General features: G+C 36.6%; 1 protein-coding gene across 1 annotated transcript in view; it reads left to right on the forward strand.

Annotated features, from left to right (window-relative positions):
- SLC12A2 (solute carrier family 12 member 2) overlaps positions 1-23068 on the forward strand; it is a 98219-nt gene that overhangs the window by 29750 nt on the left and 45401 nt on the right. The window contains exons 6-12 of the mRNA XM_029941158.1: positions 1292-1367; positions 1661-1756; positions 17056-17195; positions 17984-18094; positions 20138-20246; positions 22603-22730; positions 22828-22912. Coding sequence (XP_029797018.1) covers positions 1292-1367; positions 1661-1756; positions 17056-17195; positions 17984-18094; positions 20138-20246; positions 22603-22730; positions 22828-22912 — 745 coding nt within the window. The remainder of the gene's footprint in view (positions 1-1291; positions 1368-1660; positions 1757-17055; positions 17196-17983; positions 18095-20137; positions 20247-22602; positions 22731-22827; positions 22913-23068) is intronic.

Consider the following 23068-nt stretch of genomic DNA (forward strand, 5'->3'; position numbering starts at 1 on the left):
CATTTGTCATAAATTAAGTGTGAAACTGAAATTGATGGAACATCAGAATCAAAGCTGAGCAGACCATAAAGCTGATAGATTGCTACTTCCTTTCCTGCTACCCCATTATTTTTTTAAAAGACATGTATAAAAGTTAACAAGAAACAACAAAAGAAATTGTTTTCTTAAGTGTCAGGGTCACTTCACTAGATAGGTTTGAGTGATTTAGTTTCAGATTTGCTTCTGTTTTTCTGTGTTCGCATAGGCACTGACTGAGTGGAGTAGACAGGTAGACTAAAAGGCCCTCCCATTGGGACTTTGGGAACACTTAAGAGTTGTGTTGACATTTAGGGGAGAAGTCGAGGAAAAGTCCCACCTCTAGGAGTAATTTCATTGCTTTAAATGAATAGAGTGAACGTGAAGCTCCAGGTAGTACTGTTGGCCCATTCTTAGATGTTCATATTTTAGAAGACTATGTTCTATGTAAAAGCATAATAAAGTAAAACTAAATAGGGGAAACTGTCAGTTTAGAGTTTTAAAAGATGTGTGAGAAGCACCCAGCTGGCGCAAAGGACTGTGCAACTTTTAATCTTGGGGTCATGAGTTCTCCCACATTGCGTGTAGAGATGACTTAAAAATAATTGAATAAATACACTTTAAGAAATAAAAGATGTGTGAACAATTGGCATTTTGTTTTGATAGATATTTTGTAATAACTTAAATCTTCTAAAGGAATTATGAAATAGGGATGTTGGTAAAGAACAAGCAAAAATTAAACTTAGTTGCATTGATAAATGGGAACAGGGGGAACTACTTTCTTAGGGTTGAAGTCTTAAAATACTTCTTTTACCTTGTTCACTTGCCTTTGTTGCTGTGTATGTATTGTATTATACTTAGCTCACATTTTTAGCCCTTGTTAAATTCTTAAAAATTTTTTTTTCTATTTTATTTACTTTTTTTGAGAGAGAGAGAGAGCATGAGCAGGGGAGGGTCAGAGAGAGAGAGGGAGACACAGAATCTGAAGACAGGCTCCAGGCTCTGAGGTAGCTGTCAGTACAGAGCCTGACATGGGGCTCGAACTCACAAACTGCGAGATCATGACCTGAGCCTAAGCCAGACACTTAACCAACTGAGCTCTCCAAAGGCCCCAAATGCTTTTAAAAATACTTCAAAGAAAAGGAACAGAGATTTAAAGTGACTTTCTTTAATAGTTTTAAATGTATGTTATCCTCCTTTTGGCTAGTAACATTTACTGATGTACTATATTTGATCACTTTGCTTCATCTGTAACTTGGTTTCTTTTCTTCCCTAGGTACGTTGTATGTTAAACATTTGGGGTGTGATGCTCTTCATTAGGTTGTCATGGATTGTGGGTCAAGCTGGAATAGGTGAGTGAAGTTGCATACTGCTTGATTCACTTGAGAATGAGTATGCGGAGTAGCCGTGTGCTTGTCTAGGCTGGGAACCTCCTAAAATTCAAACAATTGGAAATTTTCTTTCTTTTTTCCCCTTTGTATCAGATCTTAATGTTACTGTTGTCATAATTTTGATGTGATTTTTCTAAAATGGAGTAATAATGTAACTGTTAACTATAATGTAAAATCTTTTTATTAACCTTTTCCTGATAGAGCAAGTTGAAATAAGTATAAGTTTTCTCAGCTTTTTTTTTTTCCCCCTCAAGGTCTCTCGGTCATTGTAATTATAATGGCCACTGTTGTGACAACTATCACAGGATTGTCTACGTCAGCGATAGCTACTAATGGATTTGTACGTGGAGGTAAATTCAGTCTTCTCATATCATTGTTACGAGATTACTGTTACTAATAAACTGAAGTTTAAATTTTTAAATTAGTTTTTACCTTTCAAAAAGCAGCATAGGTCTGTATAGGTGAGAAATACTACTGAGCACTTTCAAACTAGTGTATTTGAATATAAAATTTTACTTCGGCCCATACACAGGCATGTATGTGTTCAATTACTTAGGATGCTTAATGTATTTGGTAGCAAAATGGAGCTTCTAACTAGTTTCTTCTCAGTTGGGTTGCCCCTTGTTGCCTTCTCCCAGATTTCAGCCCTTGGATGAGTAGCATGCATCCTGTATTTGGTCAGTATTGTGTAGGTGTAACCTCATCCCTCCCATTTAGGGAAACTTTGGCAGAGTTCTTTTCCCACGACTTGCCGACTGGTATATTACACCCAGAACTGAGAATCCACACTATCAACTCTTGCTCTCTTCTTTGAGGCCTCTTTCATTGGAGTCCACAAGATCTGCCTTGTGAACCTCCCCCCCTCCCCCCCGCCAGAAGGGAGAGCACCCAGGAGACCAAGGGAATGGCCTTGGGACCCTTTTGAACAGGAAGAGAAGATTTCCATTTTCCAAATCAAAACTCATCGTTTAGCTGGAGTGAGGAAATCTCTAGAGAAAGGGGAGAAAATGGACTTTAGCAGCTCCTATAAAGTTGTCATAGCAGATCAACTGACAAGAGGATCGACCTGTACCATCTACCTCCCCTGTTTTACAGATTGGTATTTAACGTTATGTATGCACAATTTCTGTTTTATCTGCATCAGGTATTTAGAGAACTACATTAAGCCTTTCATTTTTCCTCATCGTCTTCATATTTCTTACTTATCAGAATATCCAAATTACTGTGGCCCTGGGAGAAGCTAGTAGCAATATTGATTTATGACCGTGCTGAGCATGCATGACTGTTGGCTGAAGTTTTATGTGTACATTAGTCCACATTGAGCCATATTGTGGTGTAAGGTATGGATTTGTCCAAAAACGTTCATCAGGAAACACTGAGAGATTCTTTTTGGGTTCTTTCGTCTGGGTGCCCCATGCTTCATTGATTTCTGCTACTTCCATTCTGGGGAATGGAATGAAAAAATGGATTCAGTGTTAGGTATTTGAGGGGACCAGCTATTTGAGGGGACCAGCAAGTCATCAAAGAATTTGTCCCTATCTTCAGGCTTTCCACTCTAGGTGAGCCTCACTGGGGGCAGTGGGACATAAAGCCACTGGCAGCATGAACCCCCACAGACTATTCTTCCCCATGTGGACACAGACTTAGGAGAAGCATAGTTTCTCCTGCATTTTGACTGAAAAGCCATTTCATCTTTCAGTACTACCAGTAGTTTTCAGATATATCCATAAATACACGTACCTTAGAGACTTTGACCACGTACTTTGAAACTTTGCTAGGAGGCATTCAGTTTTCACTTGTTAGTTGATGACTGGAAATTTGGCTAATTCTTTACAGAATAGAAAAAGTTGTTTGATCTGCAGTGAAAGTTTTGTGGAAATTCTTTTCAATGACTCTAAGCCCCTTCTACCACCTCTTTATCTGTTTCATGGACTTTGACAGCCCTATTGGGGTTTATTTATGTTCCACATGTGAGAAAGTAGATACAAGTCTAAATCTGGCAAGAATATATTGCACCTTACAATCATAATTACAAATTGAATATATTGTTGTGACTCATATGTTTTATTCCAAAAGTCCATGTTGCTTAGTTCTGTGCATAAAAATTCCCTATAACAACTCACCTACCCAGTAGCAATGAGCACCTCTAGTGCATATGTTGTGTATTTTCATTTAGAGGAACCAGAGGACTTTGGAGAAATAATTGATTTCCACATCTGGGCAGGAAATGTACTACAAGAGCCTAGACATCTTTTGACATTGGAAAGTAGAGAGGTAACAAAGGTGACTTAGTTTCAGATCAGAAGGACCCAGAGCCAATGTGAAGAAGCTAACACAGACTTAAGTTTGGATAACTTGAACAGCAATACTACTACTGCTAGTAACTGTTTTGTATGAAGATATAATATTTGATAAAATCCTTGGGTTTACAGACACCACAAAAAAATCTTATTTTATTTTTATACCTTTGAAGAATTCTAGAGAACTAACTTATTAGGAAAATTGAAAAATAAATATAAAGAATCTCCTCTTGAATCAAACTTTCCTGAATGAAAGTTTCCTTACCTAAACTCATTGTAACCACGAAATTGATGAGATTTGTTCTCTGATAATTATTCTACATGATAAGCAAAGAAGGAAAGAAAATTAAAAAGTTCCACCTTTGTAAGCCCTTTACTCAAATAAAGTATCTGTGAAGTATTATATTCTGAGAAATTGATTCTGAACTATATCATGCCTGTAGCTCCAGGAAGCATTTTATAGAATATGCAGGGGAGAGAGGAAGTTAAAAAATGACACTCTAGGATGATTACAGCAAATTCCAGACTGGGGATGTCTCTGGAACAAGGAACACTTTGTTTTTTTGTTTGTTTGTTTTTAAGTAACATGAGGCTCAAACCCACAACCCTGGGATCAAGAGTCATATGTTCTTCATCCAACAGAGCCAGCCAGGGACCCCAGGAATCCTTATTTGACTTAATTTTCCAAGAAGAAAGAGAGAGAGAGAGAGAGAGAGAGAGAGATACAATTTAAACAGGCTGTAAAAGACTCATGTGTAGATGTGAGTGTGTTTGCCATTTGTAACTGTAAACTAATTTGTCTTTTAGTGGGATGGGACCAACAAGGCCCAGTTTGGATCTCCTCTACCCCATCACTGAGGACTTGATTTTCACTTCCTCTCTTAGAAGGGCTACATAGGGAAAAGAGCTAGAAATATCCACAGGGTCAGGGTGCCAAAGGCTAGATCCCTGCTGGAGAAATGGAAGGATACCATGGGAATGGTGATATCTGGAGACCCATCTCAATTTTCTATGATTGATTATTAAGGGAATTAATAAGTATTTTACCGAAAAGTTGTGGTTGCTCTGTGTAGTGGTTTTAATTTGGGGGGCCTCCTTTTGAACTTGCCTGGTTATGTTATTAATATAAAGAACTATTTTGAGCTAGTGCTCACAGTGTATCTTGATTCTTAACTCATAACATTGATTTATATTTTATTAATATTGAATAATATTATATTATTCTTGGTTTCTCGGCTTATGTTTCTAGCTGTGTGGCAGTATGTAAAATATATACTTTTCCTAGCACTGTGTGCTTTTTGCCATAGGAGAGATTTAAGTTTACCAAATAACCTTAACATTGGCGTTAACAGTATATTTCAGAGATGAAACAGATACCAGTCTAGAAAAGTGTAGTTTTTTAAATATGAAATAACTGCTAACTTATAAGCAAATATAATAATATCTAGTTTTGAAGTTTAGGATTAAAAATAATGTAACAATATTCAGAGTTTCTTTTAACAAAAAGAGTCAAAACTTAGAAAATGACAGATGTTTTGGGCTTGATGAGATTTTAGTAATGATTTTTGGGCAATGGTTAAAACTACTAGCAGGTTAGAGAATCCCCCCCTCAGTTCTCTGCTTGCACGGAATAAGACGAGCAGTGCCGAGTCATTTCGGCAGCCCCTGCTTACCCTCGTCTCTGGCATCGTCCTAGTCCCTGGCCCAACAGACACGTTCCTTCTACACACAGTGGTAGCCTGCCAGGAGCCCAGAGCTCTGGACTGCGGTGCGATTCCTGTCCGTGCTTCTGAGAGCTGGGTTTACAGACGTCACTGGAGTCCTGCGCCACGAGTTCCGCAGCTTTGATGGTGCTGGGTGGCCAGCGGCTGCCTGCGCTGGGTTGTGCGTTGTCTGGTTTCACAGGCCAGAGTTCTTCCACCCACAAATGATTAATCTGTGACCGTGACCTCATTTGTGAAGTAGAGGACAGCAGAGGCAGCCTTTTATAAGGTGAAAGTGTAAATACTAGCTTTTCATCATATTGTATTATGTTAACTGAGTGTGAAGTGGAAAGCAGAGGTTAGTACACTTTCAGATAAAACTCCAGGCTACGTCACATTCAGAGGGGTAGTTCTGAAAGTGTAAAATCAACATAAATCACTAAGATGAAAATTTATATTACTTGTATTTCAGTCACTCAACAGATCATTGTTGTGCTCTTTGTGACAGGCACTGGGTTTGTAACAATGAAAGTCATACAAGATCCTATTTTCTTGGAGCTGTGTTCAGATAATAGTGGCAATTAGTTTTTGAAACATAACTGCTAGGCATGATAGCATGGCATTGATGTAGATTGTCAGAATTAGTGCACGATAGCCACACGTATAATTTGTATAGATGAAGAGGGCAAAAATGTAGTACACATTTTTTTCAACAAATTTAAATTTTATACAGGTTTTGCTGGTGTATCTTTTTTAAGTGTATGTGACAATGTCAGAATTGTCTTTATATTCTCCTTTTTCTTTTGCTGAAATAATTGAAGAACTCCTCATTCTGTTTATAGGTAAAACTAATGGAAGTAATGTTAGCATTTTTCAAATGGATTCTAAGTAACAGAATGTGCTTTCTGTATTAGTAAAATCAGATTATCTTCGATTGTCAGATTTTTTTGTGTAGTCTATTATATATAGCTATTCATTCCTGTCATCACTGAGCAGCGAGTTGTAACTTAGAAGTAAGCTCCATAGTTCTTTCCTTTTATTGCTAATTTCTTTCAAATTACAGCTTTCCAGATCAGTGAAATGTTTGAAGAAGCTATAAAAAGCAGTTCTGTAACAGTTGTATTACAAGGTTTTATTAGACTGAAACGTAACATTATGTTTTCAGTTTAGTAAAATGTTACTTACAAACCACAAGTAGCTCAAATGTGAATCTGGCAAGGATTTGTAAATAATTTTTCATTTGGGTTTTCTCTCTGATTCATTTAGTGGCATTTCAGTTTTGCCAGCCTTTAATGATTAAAAATACTTGAAGCTGGTTCCACAGTTGTCAACTGCAGAATTAGGGCTGTCTGTCTTGGCTCCAATATTCAAAGTGATCAGTTATAGTGGTAGTATGGCACCCAGTCCTAGTCAGAAGATTCCATGTTGGTTAACACATCTTTTTCCTACTTGACATAATAATGGCAATGGAACAGAACAACTTTGACCAGTGTTAACAGGAACACAAACTATCGTGTATTGGTAAACCAGGGTATTAGAATGTATTTCCTAGAACAGTCACCAAAATGGATATTGGATCCTCTTGGGTTCATTATCACCCCATTGTATTTTTAAAATTGTTCCTTAGAATTTTAACACAAGATGGCTTTGGATTAAGTGATTGACCAGAATACAGAAGTAGGTGGTTTATTGCTGTAAGAATTCTGGTGTATTTCCTAATCATACTAGACGAAGTTTGAACAGTGAGTGTTAAATAGTTTACTTTCTTATTCATCAGTTTACTACATTTTTGTTATTTTTACCTTTTGATTTGGTTCTTCCTCAGTACATCAAGAAAACCTTTATTTTATGAAATTTCTCAGATACAGTAGAATACATAGATGATTCATATTATATATATTGATCATTTCATCCATGGGAAATAGAGGGTGTTTGGTTACAAATTGTCATTTTCCTGTATTCCATGGGTAACAACTTTTTGGAGCTTTTTATTAGTTAGAAATTTTTGAATCTTATTTTGAGTGGACTTGACCCACAGTGTTACATAGTTTCAGACATACAGCTTAGCGTTTTGACAAGTTGATACATTATGATATTTTCATAGCTGTAGCCACCATCTGTGTCATTACATCACTAATACAATATCATTGACTATTACTTGTGCTGTGCCTTTTATTCCTATGCTGACTTACTCTTTCCATAATTGGAAATTACGTATTTCTGTATCTTGTATCTTCTCCTCTTCACCCAATTTGCCCAACTTCCCATCTGCCTTCCCTCTGGCAACCATCAGTTTGTTAACTGTATTTATAGATCTGAATTCTGCTTTTTGTTTATTTATTCATCTGGAATTTAGGTGGTTGTTTTTTTTTAATTCCACTTAGGAGTGTGATCATGGTTTTTTGTCTTTCTCATTGTGACTTAGATCACATAGCATAATACTGCCAAGGTCCATCTGTGTTGTCTCAAATGACATAATCTCCTTTTTTATGGCTGTGTAACACCATACACACACACACACACACACCACTTTTTCCTTGTCCATTGTCTCTTGATGGTAAGTTAGATTCCTTACATATCAATTAAATATAATCCCTGGCAAAATTCCAATGGCATTTTTCACAAAAATAGGAGAAATTATCATGGAACCATAAAGGACCCTGAAGAGTCACTCTTGAGAAAGAAAAAAGCCGGAGGCATAACATTTCCTGATTTCAAACTATATTTCAAAGCTTTAGAAATCAAAATGGTATGGTAGTGACATAAAAAGATACATAGATCTGTGGAATAGAATTGAGAGCCCAGAATAAATTTATGCATAGAGAGTCATGTACTATTCAACAAGAGAGCTGAGAATACTCAGTGCAAAAACAAGAACTGGATATTCACATGCAAAAGAAATTGGGCCTGTATCTTAAATCACTCATAAAAACTAACTCAAAATGGATTTAGGACTTAAATTTAAGACCTAAAACCATGAAATCCCTAGAGGAAAGTATAGGGAAAATGCCTGTTAACATTGGTCTTGCTAGTGATGTTTTGGATATGACATGAAAACCACGAGAACAAAAGCAAAAATCAACTAATCATCAAAAGCAAAAATCAAACAAGAAGCAGCAACTTCTGCACTGTACAAGAAATAATCAACAAAATGAAAACTACAGGATGGGAGAAAAATATTTGCAAATCCTATATCTGATAAGGGGTTTATAGACAAAATAGAGAAGGAACGTACGTAGTTCATAAGTAACAAACCAAATACCTGATTTTAAAATGGGCAGGAGCCCTCCCAGTGGCTTGTTTGGTGAAGTGTCTGACTTCCGGCTCAGGTCATGATCTTGCAGTTCGTGGTTCGAGCCCTACGTTGGGATCTGTGCTGACAGCTCAGAACCTGGAGCCTGCTTTCCGATTCTGTCTTCTTCTCTCTGCCCCTCCCCTGCTCAGTCTCTTTCTCTCCCCAAAATAAATGAACTTTAAAAAAAATCATAAAAATGGGCAAAGGACCTGAATAGATGTTCCTCCAAAGAAAACCACAAGTTCACGAAAAGGCAGTCAACAACTATAATCATCAGGGAAATGCAAATCAAAACCACAATGAGTTATCACCTCACACCTGTTAGAATGGTTATTCTCAAAAAGACAAGAGACAATAAATGCTGGTGAGGATGTAGAGAAAAGAGAACCCTTTGCACTATTGGCAATGAAAATTGGTATAGCCACTGTGGAAATGAGGATGGAGGCCCCTCAAAAAATAGACCTACCATATCATCCAGCAATTCCACTTCCTTGGTATTTATTCAGAGGAAGTGAAATTACTATTAGAGATGTTTGCACTCCTATGTTCATTGCAGCACTATTCACAGTAGCTAAGACTTGGAAACAACCTGAGTGTTCATCAGTGAATGAATGCATGAGAAAAAAATGACACACATGCACAATGGGATATTATCTAGCCATAAAAAGATGTTGCCATTTGCAACAACATAGATGAATCTTGAGGGCATTTTGCCAAGTGAAATAAGTTAGAAAAGGCAAATATGATATAATCTCACTTGTATGTGAAATCTAAAAAAACCAAACTCCTAAGAAGCAATATTGTAGAAAAGTTGCTACCAGGGGTTGATGAGTAAGGGAAATCATGAGGAAGTTGGTGAAACTTAAAGTTACAAGACGAGTAAGTTCTGAGGATCTAACATGCAATGTGCTGACTATAATTAGTATTGTATACTTGAAAGTTGCTGAGAGTAGATCTTAAATGTTCTTGCCATAAAACAATGACAAAAAATGGAAATTCTGTGTGGTGAAGAATAGATTAACCTTATTCTGGTAAACATTTTGCAACATGTATGTGTGTCAGCACATTACATTGTGTATCTTGTTTGTGGTTTATTGATTTTGAGAGAGCATGAGCTGGGAAGAAAGAGAATCCCAAGTACCCTCTCCCTGTCAGCACGGAACCTGACGTGGGGCTCAAACCCACGATCCATGAAATCATGACCTGAGCTGAAATCAAGACTCCGATGCTTAACTGACTGAGCCACCCAGGTGCCCCTATCACATTGTGTATCTTATACAATGTTATATGTTAATTATATCCCAATAAAGCTGGAAAACAGTTAATTGACCCTACCTGTTTAGGTCTGTTTCTGTACTGTATGCTGGTGCATTATCTGCATGTCTGTCCTTGATCTAATACCATACTACCTTGGTACTGTGGTTCTACAGTAATTCTTGAAGTGGGTATTATAGCTCCTTCAGCTTTGATTTTTTTCAAAATGGTCTTGGCTGTTCTAGTTGTCTTGCCACTGCATATGTATTTTAGAATTACCATGTCAATTTCTGTGACCTGTCTCCTGGAATTTAGATTGAACTTGTGTTCAATACAGAGATCAGCTTGGGGAGAAGTAACAACTGTTAGGGCTTTCATTTCATAAATATGGTTCATCTTCCTCTAGTTCTTAAGTTGTTAGTACACAGATTTTGAGGACATTTTTTAGATTTATACTTAAAGTACTTCCTGTTATGTGTGCTATTGTAAGGTTAAATTTTAAGATTTTAGTTTCTTACTGTTTTTTGCAGGTATATGGAAATATGATGGATTTGTGTATTACATTTACCTTGTAATATTTTTGTACTAGTTGTCCAAAGAAACAGACCGATAAGGTATATTTGTGTGTATGTTTGTACAGAAAGATTTACTTGAAGGACTTGATTCCCATGATAATGGAGCCTTGGAAGTCTGAAATCTGCAGGGTAGGTCAGCAGTCTGGAGACGCAGCTCACTTCAGATGTCTGAAGGCTGGCTGCTGCAGAACTCCCTCCTGGAAGGGAGAGGTTTGTTTGTGTTCTATTCAGGCCTTCAGCTGATTGAGTGAGGCCCACCCACATTATGGTGCGCAAACTGCTTTACTCACATTCCACCAATTAAATTTAAATCTCTTCTAAAAACACCCTCACAGAGGGACGCCTGGTGACTCAGTTGGTTTAGCATCTGACTCTTGGTTTGGCTTAGGTCATGATCTCACACTTGGTGAGTTCGAGCCCTACATCTGGCTCCATGCTGACATGCTGGAGCCTTCTACAGATTCTCTCTCTCCTCCTCCTCTCTCTCTTCCCCTCCCCTGCTCAGACTCTCTTTCTATCGCAAATTAAATAAATTTTTGAAACAATAATAAAAACACCCTCAAAGAAATATTCAGAATAATATTTGATCACATATTGGGGCACCAGGGCTAGGCAAGTTGACACATAAAATTAACCTATCACAGTGTCACTTTGTTAAATTAGCTTTTATTTTAATAGTCTGTTACCTTTCTAGTTTTATATGTGATTGTTTTTCTACCTTAGTTGTATTGGTTTGTATTTTATTTATTAAAAAAATTTTTTTTAATATTTGTTTATTGTTGAGAGATGGAGAGAGACAGAGCATGAGCAGAGAAGGGGCAGAGAGAGAGGGAGACACTAAATCTGAAGCAGGCTCCAGGTTCTGAGCTGTTAGCACAGAGCTCAACACAGGGCTCAAACCCCCGGAACTTGAGATCATGACCTGAGCCAAAGTCAGATGCTTAACTGACTGAGCCACCAAGGCACCCCGTTTGTAATTTAAGTTGAATAACTTCGTCTTTTTAAAAATTTTTTAATGATTTTTTTATTTATTATTGAGATAGAAACAGAGCATAAGCGGGGGAGGGTCAGAGAGAGAGAGGGAGATACAGAATCCAAAGCAGGCTCCAGATAAACTGTCAGCACAGAGCCTGATGCGGGGCTCAAACTCACGAACTGTGAGATCGTGACCTGAGCCAAAGTCGGCTGCTTAACTGACTGAGCCACCTAGGCACCACTAAATTGAATTACTTTGAAGCTACTCTTTGAAGGTAGTTCGTTTTTGATAAAAAAAAAAAAAAACTTGTGTCAAAATTTGATTTTGTTCAGTCTTGTACCTGAGGCACTGAAGATGATCATTTGTTGATCGATTTTTAACATCATATTGGTCAGTAATTTCTTATGTAATTTTTATTCAAGGAAGAGCAATGGTTACAATAAAAGAAAGTGTAATAGTTCAAAAGAAATTAATCTGGACTTTGACAGTTTGCTGGTGTTTCTAAATACCTGGGGTTCCTGGGTGGCTCAGTCGGTTGAACATCTGACTTTGGCTTAGGTCACAGTTTTGATTTCTGTGAGTTCAAGCCCCATGTCAGCCTCTTTGTTGACAGCTGGGAGCCTGGGGCCTGCTTCTGATTCTGTGGCTCCTTGTCTCTCTACCCCTCCCCCACTCACACTCTGTGTCTCTCTTCCCCAAAAATAAACATTAAAAAAATTTTTTTAAACAATATTAAAATACCTTTCACATTAATATACAACATTTAGTCCATGTTAGGAGGTAAAAAGAGCCATGTAGCACTAAACTGAACCATGCGTAGTTTTTATTTTCTTAAGAGTTTGATATATAATCAAAATACAGCGCTGAAGAAGGTTAAGATATCGACAGCCTAACAAGTGGACTTACATTGTGAGCTGGTTGCCACAGTAAGTTTAGCTGACGTCCATCATCTCATGTAGGAGGGAAAAGGAAGAAAAACATGTTCTTTCCCTTGTGACGAGAACTCTAAGGAGCCATGTGTGGGTTAAGCAGGGTCTGTTTTGTGGCATAATTGGTAGTAAGGCGTCCAGAGTGGATGTTCAAAAGATAGTTAAGTACTGCCCCTCCCTTCCTGCCTGTAGTTTTGTGGGGTTTTCTTTCTTTGTGTGTTTTAGTTTTGAAGGTGCTGTATAATTTGAGTTGAATTCATTTGTTCAGAATGTTCATAATAGCCTCATAATAGCTGTATCTGATAATCCCAGTTTCTACAAAGATGGATTAGTAAATGTGGTCCTGATAAAAAGTTGCTCCTGACCATGCATGTTTGCATTGGTTAATTATGGTTTTTTCATTTTTATGATTTGTATCAGCAAAAGCTTAAGGTAATCACTGATTAATGTCTTACGACAAAAATTGGCAAAATACCTTACTGGGGAGTAAAGTATCAACTCCATTGACTCCTGTTTAAAAAAAGAAACAGGACAAGGTCAGTTTGTCATAAAATGTTGGATACTTGGCAAAAACTTTTGTTACCTTTATACCATTCATGAAATTCTTTATTTCAGATAAAAGCCAAGGAAAGATTTTTAATATTTTGCCCGTTTAAAATACAATTATAATAAGGTTTTGTTTTTTCCAAGGAGTTTTAAATTAATTCTTAACAATGACAGGCAGTCTTTTAGTGTTTATTTTACTTGGGGGACTAAATAGCAGATCACTTTGGCCTTTTCATTTCTTTACCACTTAAAGTCACTGACCTCTCTGAATCTCTATGTATGCCTATAAAATGAGGAGTTTGACTTGGTGACCTGTAAGTTACTTTCTAATAGCAGGATTTCGTGAGCTTACACTTTAACAATGACAGAAGTGAATGGCGAGTAGGGAGAGTGCTGGTGGTGACGAAGAATTTGGGGTCTTGTCGACCCATTTTGCAGATGTTCAATGCCCATCCTGAATTAGGGTTGGGTTCTTTGTTTTTAAAAAAAGACATATAGATGAATTTAATTGCCTTTTAAAAACTACTTGAACACACAGTTCATCTTAAAAGTGACTTTTGTTGTAATCAGTGAGCTGATGAACTTGCTTGGGATCCATGAAGTCTAACATACATGAAGATTTTTTTGCTATATCATTTTGACTAGGGTACACTTTTTAAATTTTTAAATGATAGTTGAAAATAGATTTACGATTTATTAGAACAGTATTACTGACATAAAATTGACATGTAATGAAATATAGATTTTAAGTTTACAGTTTTGTGAGTTTTGATAAGCATAGAAACCTAGCTCAGTCAAAATACAAAGTGTTTTCATCATATTGGAAAGTTCCTTTATAATCATTACCTCACCTCTAGCCCAGGGTAGGATTTTATTACCTATAACTTACTCTTTTTGGGTGTCACTTCAATATAATATTTTTAGAATTCATCTGCACTGTTCTGTATGTTAGTAGTTGCTGTAGTGTACTATTACTGTATATTACTCTATGACTGTACATTTTTTGGTAACAATTTGTTTATTTAGTACCTCTTGTTGGCCATGTGGGTTATTTTTAGTGTGAAACTGTTATGAATAAGCTGACAGGAATATTCTTGGACAAGTCTTTGTGGTTGTCTATGTCTTTACTTAAGTTGGGAGATTATCTCTGAGTGGATTTGTTGATGCATGAGATACTTTTATGTCTCATTTATAAGAAATTGCCAAATGGTTTTCCAAAGTGGTTGTGCCTTTTTATACTACTATCAGCAATGTATGAGACTTAATAGTTTTCCATGTTATTGCCAACACTTGTTAGGTATTTTTAATTATAGCTATTCTCATGGATAATTATGGTAAGCATTTTTTCATGTGCTTCTGACCACTTGTATATTGTCTCTTGTAATATATTCAAATCTTTTGGCTTTCTTAATTTTTTTTTTATGTTTTTTATTTATTTTTGAGAGACAGAGAGAGACAGTGCGAGCTGGGGACAGTCAGAGAGAGAGGGAGACACAGAATCCGAAACAGGCTCCAGGCTCTGAGCTAGCCGCCAGCACAGAGCCCAACGTGGGGCTCGAACCCACGAACCGCGAGATCATGACCTGAGCTGAAGCCGGACGCTTAACTGACTGAGCCACCCAGGCGCCCCTTGGCTTTATTAAAATTGTGTTACCTTTTTTGTCATTTGTAGGAGTTTTTAAAATGTATTCTAAATACAAACCATTTGTATTATGAGTTTTTCCCCCAGTTAAAAAAAATTTTTTTTATGATTTTATTTATTTTTGAGAGACAGAGAGAGACAGTGTGAGCTGAGTAGGGTGAAATAGAGAGGGAGATACAGAATGTGAAGCAGGCTTCAGGCTCTGAGCTAGCTGTTAGCACAGAGCCGGACGCGGGGCTCGAACCCACGAACTGCGAGATCATGACCTGAGAAGAAGCCGGACATTTAACCGACTGAGCCACCCAGGTACCCCTTTCCCCCAGTTTTTGACTTGCCTCAGCATTTTTTAAATTCTTTTAATCCTATGTTTCAGAGTGCAAAAGTTTACTATTTTGATGAAACCAGATTCTTGTATTTTCTTGTATGGCCAATGTTTTTGTTATACTGGCCTGAAATCTTTTGCTTATCCCAAGATCATAAAGATGCTCATCTTTGCTTTATCTAGAATCTTTATAGTAGCTTAGGTTTTTGACTATCAGTATCAAAGGAATTTTTGAATAATAGGGCAACAGACGTTCTGGTTTTCTCCTCTCGCTACCCTGCTGTGTAGGTATCCACTTGTTCCTGCACCATTTGTTAAAACGACTGTCTTTTCTCTCTTGAATTAATTTTGGTGCCATTGTTGAAAAATCAGTTGTGTTTTATCTGGACTGTATGCTGTTTCATTGATGAGTTTTGTTTCTCCTGTTATGCCAGTTAGTATTAATTCCTTAGCTTTATAGTTACCAAGTCTTCCAAATTTGTTCTTCTTCTTTAAGACTGTTTTGGCTCTTTTAGGTCCTTCACACTTTTACATAAATTTTTGAATTATGTATCCCAATTTCTGTTAAATAACGAAAAAAAAAAATCTTAGTGGGGCTTTGGGATTTCAGCCTTTAAAATATTTTTGGGGGTGCCTGAGTGGCTCATTTGGTTACGTGTCTGAGTTTTGGGTTTGGCTCAGGTCATGATCTCATAGTGTGTGACCTCATTGTTTATGACCTCCAGCCTTGCATCTGGCTCTGTGCTGACATCACGGAGCGTGCTTGGGATTCTCTTTCTGACCTTCTCTGTCTGCTTCTCTCACTCTCTCTCTCAAAATAAGTAAATAAACCTTTAAAAAAATCTTTCTGGGAAGAATGGTTATTTTAACAGTATTGAATCTTCTAATTTATTAAAACTAGAGCCTGGAGCCTGCTTCAGATTTAGTCTCCCTCTCTTTCTGCCCCTCTATCACTCGCGCTCTGTCTCCCTCAAAAATAAACACTAAAAAAATTTTTTAAAAAAGCATGTGTTAAAAAAAAAAAACACATAAGACCAATCAATACATGAAATATATAAGATTTGGTTGCATTTTTTTCTTCAGGATTTCCAAGGTGGTGGAAATTATTAATTCGTAAAATAAGTATAAGGAGATTTTGAGTGGATGGATTTAAAGTGTAGAATATTTTGAGAGAATTGATAGCATTAACTATAAAACCTATTATAGGTATGTCTAAAATAAAGTTTGCATATTTTGTACTTTATTAAACTATAGGATTTTTTGTTGTTGGATTTGTCTTCATTATACTAGGGAAACAGGATAGATATTCACGTGTTAAAAGGCATTTCATTATATGGTCTTATGAACTAAATAGTTCATCAGTATCTAAAAGAAAATGTATATAACTTCATGTAACTTCATTATTGTTAAAATTAAGTTTGATAATGACCTAGAAGCAAGAAATAAATTAGAATTTTAGAAGAATCCTTAGAGACTTTAGCTGAGCATTAGATTGACTCAAAACCATAATACTGATTAATATTTAAAATGTTAGAAACATACTTGCTTCATGTTAGTTCATTTCATGTCCTAGTTGATTGTTACATTTAGGCAGGATTTCTTAAAATATAAACTATTTAAGAGACCACCGTATGTCTCTTTGCAGTTTCTTGTGAAATTTTTTAGTCTTAAATTCACATTACCAACAAATTCCCATATTAATTTAAGTAACTGAAATAATCTCAACTGTGATTTTGAAAGTTACTTTAATGTTAAAAATACTACGTAGAAAACCATCGGGAGTTGATCTTGGTATCTGTGAATCTGAGCAGAAGGCTGTTGCCCATTTTAGTCTAAGGCTCAGAAGAGAAAATAGAGATTTAAATAGCTGGATGATTTTATATTTGATAGAGGCAGAATTCTCTGGATGTTGAGAACTGTTAATGAATGAAGTGGGTTGTTAAGAGTTCTTTTGTGGTATTTCTTCTGAAAAGATGCTCACCCACTTGCTCATTAATTTAACTACTGTCTTACAGGATCCATGTGCTTTCAGAATTCTTATGTGATTAAAAGGATTGTTTGACATTTAAAATCCTAACTTTAGTACTTTCTTTTTCCTTTTTTTTAGGAGGAGCATATTATTTAATATCTAGAAGTCTAGGGCCAGAATTTGGCGGTGCAATTGGCCTGATCTTTGCTTTTGCCAATGCAGTTGCAGTTGCTATGTACGTGGTTGGATTTGCAGAAACTGTGGTGGAGCTGCTTAAGGTAATTTACTCTTTTGCACGTTGGTTTCCCAGATCTTTATTGAGGGCTTACGTGCCACTCACCATGTTAGATGCTAGGAAAGCAGTAATGGATGCAAAACATGTCCTTCAAGAGTTTAGTGTGGAAGATAGACAAAGAACATGATGATACGATGTCAGAAGTAGGTAGTTGTAGGAGACCTTGGCAACACGAAGGGTAAGCACTTAACCTATGTCCAGGAAAGGCGGTAGCAAAGGAGTGTAAGAAAGAGTTTTTCAAGGATGGGAGTCTAGGTGTTAGCAAGTAGGTAGGAGCGGTGGGGTGTGGCATGAAGGGAATATGGGAGAAAAGGAAGCAAAGTCCGGGAAGAGTATCGTTTGTTTAAAAAAAAAAACAAAACAAAACAAGACATCTGTAACTATTTCTGTATGACTAGAGCACAAAGTAGCAAGAGATTTCAAACTAAAGAGAGAAAATATATTTCTTTAAAAAATCTTGTTAGTACTGCTTCAACATACTATGATTTTTTTAGCAATTTTTTGTTAGCAATTTCATTTTTGATTTACTGAGTCTGTATTAAATACAGCATTATTAATTTGATATTTTTGATATCTTGAGATACTTGAATGATACCTCAGTAGTACATAGTTATTGATTCCTTTTCCTTAGGCCTTCATATTCATTCCATTGTCATTTATTGAACTTCTTCATATAAGGCATCATCTGTCTCTGAAATGTTTCAAAATGAACTAAAGAATTTACCTGAGTTGCTAATATTGTTCATTACATTTATAATTCTCCTTTTCTAGGAACATTCCATACTTATGATAGATGAAATCAATGATATCCGAATTATTGGAGCCATCACAGTGGTGATCCTTCTAGGCATCTCTGTAGCTGGAATGGAATGGGAAGCAAAAGTAAGTATGACATCATTGGAATATCTGTACATATTTAATAAGTGAACTTTTACTTTTGTTTAGGGACCACTGTAAAGTGTGTTAATAAATTTAGAATTTGACGATTCCTTAGTGGCCATTTTCAGAGAAATTTATGTATCAGGTTATCTTCTGTCTGACAAGGAATGTTTGGAGATAACAATCAGTCCAGTGTTCACTAAACCACAGTACTTTCTAACTTTTGACTTCCTACCTTCCCTTTTTCCCCTAATCTTAATTTACATTCTTTAGAATCACTCAGGTCAGTATGTTAGGGAGCCCAAATTAAATTCTTGGCTTTGTAATTTATTTAAAAGCTCAATTTCGAAAATAAACACAGGAGCAATAAACTTGAAGTTAGTGCCATAAGAGATAAGAGAAACTAATCTTGGCTCCCAGCTATTGAACTCTCAGAAATCCCGGGGCTACCTAAGCGAGGACCACTGTTACTGGGAAGAATTGGTGAAATCACAGGTTAATGTGTAGCAAGGCACCCGGAATTACTTCTGTAATTTGGGAATATTCCTCATCTCAGTTCTCCTTTCTGACTAATGCACATCCACACAGATGCTGCTGAGGATCTCCAAGTCCTTTCTAGATTTCTACATGTTTCCTTTTATAAACCATGTAAGATCACACAGCTGTGTTGTATATGAGCCATGATAATGTTTACCAGATCAAAAATTAGGAAAGTTGGAAAAAATAAGGGTTATTTTTTTTATCATTAGTATAAAATTAAGTCATTTACTTACGCACTTAACCAGTTGACTTTACTGAAAATAATAGAACTTCGTACTACCTGGGACGTGATTCTCATTTAAACAGTTTTTCTTCCCACACATGACACAAGTTTTCTGGAGTATCTCCTCAACTTTGTTGGGAGGTATAGAGTAGATGAGGAGAGAGAGAGGTGAGAGGGGGAGCAAAATAGTAAAGGGAGTGAAATGTATAAAATTGCAGTTCTAAAATAAATGTTGCAGGGGTGTCATATCCTGCAGGGTGACTATAGTTAACTCTACTGCATATTTGAAAGTTTCTTTTGTTAAAGAGTAGCTCTTAAAAGCTCTCATCACAAGAAAAGACAAAATTTTTAACTATGTATGATCCTGGATATTAACTAGACATATTATGGTGATCATCACACAATTATATGTATATAAATACTGAATCATTACATGGTACACCAGAACCTAAAACATTGCTACACATCAGTTATGTCTCATGAAAACAAAACAAAAACAGTGTAGGAGGAGGATGGTCGTTCTCATAGATTGTTCCCCCAAGACCCATTGCTACTTAGATTCTCCTCCTGGATATTGTCTTCTTCTGCACTTTTTCTTCTTTTTCTATAGTTGTCACACATTCAGCATTGCCTTTGGACTTGGTGTAAAACTTGTGTTTGTAGCAGATATGTTCCTCATGTCAACATCGTACTTAAGGTGGAGGGGGCAGTAAATAACCCCAAAGGATGAAAAGGCTATTCCCCAGTATTGTGGAATTTATAGCACTTTCTGGTTTACAGGAAGGCTTGCCCATCTTTAATTCATTTCAGAAATATGTGGGCTGGTCCTACTTTTGCTATCCATTTTCTTCCGAGCATATTGAACATTTCCAGATAATTCTTCAAAGACTGTTCATTTAACAAAAGTTTATTGAGGGTTGCCTGGGTGGCCCAGTTGGTTAAATGTCTGACTTTGGCTCAGGTCATCATCTCACAGTTGATGAGTTCAAGTTCCCCTCTGTGCTGACAGCTTGGAGCCTGGAGCCTGCCTCAAATTCTTTGTCTCCTCTCTCTGCCCCTACCCTGCTTTGGTCTCTTTTGCTCTCTCGCTCTCTTAAAAAGAAACATTAAGAATATATATAAAATAAAAGTTTATTGAGCATCTGCTTTGTGCTGAGCACTGTTTGAGGTGCTTGGGAAACAATAAAAATCCTTTCCCTCATGGAAGTTATGTGGTAGTGAAAATGAATCAGTATATAGACATGAGAGATTTGATGTTGATTTTTAATGTTTAAAATTTCTAGGCTCAGATTGTTCTTTTGGTGATTCTACTGCTTGCTATTGCTGATTTCGTCATAGGAACATTCATCCCATTGGACAGCAAGAAGCCCAAAGGTTTCTTTGGTTATAAGTGTAAGTAAAAAAGATACAATTTTTTAAAGGTGCATGTTACAACAATTTGTTAGTAAGTAACTAAATAAGATTAGTATATTTTAGATTCTTGGTAATAGAATTGATTTTGCTGTAGTCACTCACTCTTATTGACAATCCATTTAGTATTGTCTCCTTTATATATGTTACAGAGTAAAATACCACTTTCATTTAACCCTTTTGGTTTTCATTACTAACAACAAAATATGATAGAACGTAGAAAAATCAGTGCTACTGAGGAAAGATGCTTGTTCTCTCTAATCTAGGGACTTTGTACCTGAAATGGTAGCTTTTGTTCTCACATGGCTTTTTCATTCTTCTAGTTGTGTTTCAATACAACAGTCTCAAAGTGCCTAAACCTGTGAAAGAAATACTCATTTCTTGGTGTAATTGCAACTTAAGTTTTTCTACACTAGGCAGCAGAATTGTGAAACAGAATTGGTGAGAATTTTCCACAGTTTTCACCTCCATAACCCTTTTCATTCTGCATCTGATTGTCACTGCTGGTGAAATTTACTTGTCATTTGTTATTTCCCAAAATGTCTCTCTGTATTGGCCTCTCCACCTCCACTCCCCACATACTGGATCAACCCATCTCATCTCTCTCTATGGGGTCAAATAGAGCAGGAAACAATAGTTGCATCAGCTTCAGAGAGGCTTACCACTTAGGGTAATAACTAGACTTGTCTTCAGTTGACCAGAACTCCTGGTTTTGCAGCCCTAGAGGAAGAGACCTAGCTTTTATACTCCAGAATTGTGTCGCCCAGAGCTGCTCACACAGATCTGTGAAAAGATACAGAATGTACCTCACTGCATTTCTTCCTTCACAGAGTCTTACTGGGAACAAAATTAGCTGACCTGAACTGTGGAACCTAGACTCCTAGCTGGTCTGTAGTCTGGTGTAAGCACACTGATAACCACATACAGACCTTCAGTCATTTGTGAGTAGCACTGGTCAGGTTTATATCAGACACTGACTTAATTGGCTGGGTGGTTTTCTGATAGGAGTTGGTCCAAGGATTTTACCTGAACTAGTGACAGCCACCCACTATTTGTGCCTGCTGTTCCTGGGTTGATAGTGTGATATCTGTTTTTATTACTGGTATATTTATGCCTACTTTTAAACCAGGCTTTAAATTATTTTCTACATTGGGGGAACAGGTATCTACTAGACATGCTAGAAGTGAAGGTTAGTAGCATCACTTAGGTAGTTTGTTTTCTGTATTTTATGCTCTAAATTGTGGCATTTATTTTAATTACAAGTGCTTTTTTTACTTAAGCTTTTTTTAGGATGTAAAGTTTTTTGAACATTTCTTTTTGCAATTTTATTTCTAAAAGAAGTGTTAAAAATTATAGTGGATTATTACTTCTAAAAATATTTCTAGTAATTATATATTTTCTGTTTGTGATTTAGGTTGACTTCAGAATAGCTACAAATAACTGTTAGGCCACATTGCTCATTTCCTTGTCTTTCACATCCTTGGCAACTTTACAAAAGTATTGCATAGTTTTCTAGTATATTAATAAATAATGTATAACTAGCATTTCTGGATCCATCTCTATCTGAAATAAATCTAAATGTATTTTAGAATGCCCTTTTTTTCTTGGCGATTGATATTGCTTTGTGGTCTGTCATTTGTTTTACTAAGGTAGTGAGATACCAGATGGCTCCAGTTGAGGACCTGGCACATGGTAGATACTTAGATACTGGACGGATGGGTGGAAGGTTAAATGACAATTAATGAGTTTCAGTGTCAGGGCCCATCATAATAGATGAAAACAGTAGGACGAGTTACAGCCTTGATTATTGTTGGAATGGAAAGGGACTTTACTTAGTTTGCTTTAGCTAAAATTCCGTGGAACCCTGATGAGTTGTTCAGCATCAGAAAATAAGCAGCACAACACTAGGAAACAGAGAAAGGTGTACAGAGAGGATGTAGGTGGGATGTAAGAAAAAATGGTTTCATATTAGTATGGTGTTTTTCTACGTCCTTTCTTGTTTCCTTGACTGACCTCAGACATGGAGAGGTTTATCCACACTTTGATTTACATCTGGACTAGTGACAATACTCAAGTTAGAGGTGCTTGAAACATAATTAGTAAGGTATGCAGAATAGTAGACATGAGCCAGGTCAAATCATCATTTTGACTCTAAACTGTTCCCTCATATGAGAAAAGAGGAATGCCAGACTTCAACAAGGGAGTGTTCGAGAGTTTACCAGTGACTTGCACTAAAGAATAACAAGGGCGCATGCTTATGTATCACTCACACTTGACCTGACTTGTAATGGTGCAGTTTGCTCTCCATTAATTGCCAAAGACATTTTGTTCTCCACAGCTGAAATATTTAGTGAGAACTTTGGACCGGATTTTCGGGAGGATGAGACTTTCTTTTCTGTATTTGCCATCTTTTTTCCGGCCGCCACTGGGATTCTTGCCGGAGCAAATATCTCAGGTGATCTTGCGGTAAGTAGTACAAAGTACTTTTGTATAAAAAGTGCTATGTGTGCATTTATTTATTTATTTTTAAAAGTAGACTTAAAATTTTTTTCTTGCCTTCTAGGATCCTCAGTCAGCCATACCCAAAGGAACACTCTTAGCCATTTTAATTACTACCGTGGTTTACATAGGAATTGCAGTGTCTGTAGGTAAATAACCATATGGTTCTTTGTGTTTTAGAAATTTCATTATGTACGTGCTTGAAGTATTTATTTCCATGACATTTATATCTCTAACTTTTAAATTCAGAAACATTTCAATAAAAAGATTTAGAGTTGCATATTTTAACTCGGAAAGAGTTTTAA

This window comes from Suricata suricatta, chromosome 6, assembly GCF_006229205.1.
Source record: "Suricata suricatta isolate VVHF042 chromosome 6, meerkat_22Aug2017_6uvM2_HiC, whole genome shotgun sequence".
NCBI lineage: Eukaryota > Metazoa > Chordata > Mammalia > Carnivora > Herpestidae > Suricata > Suricata suricatta.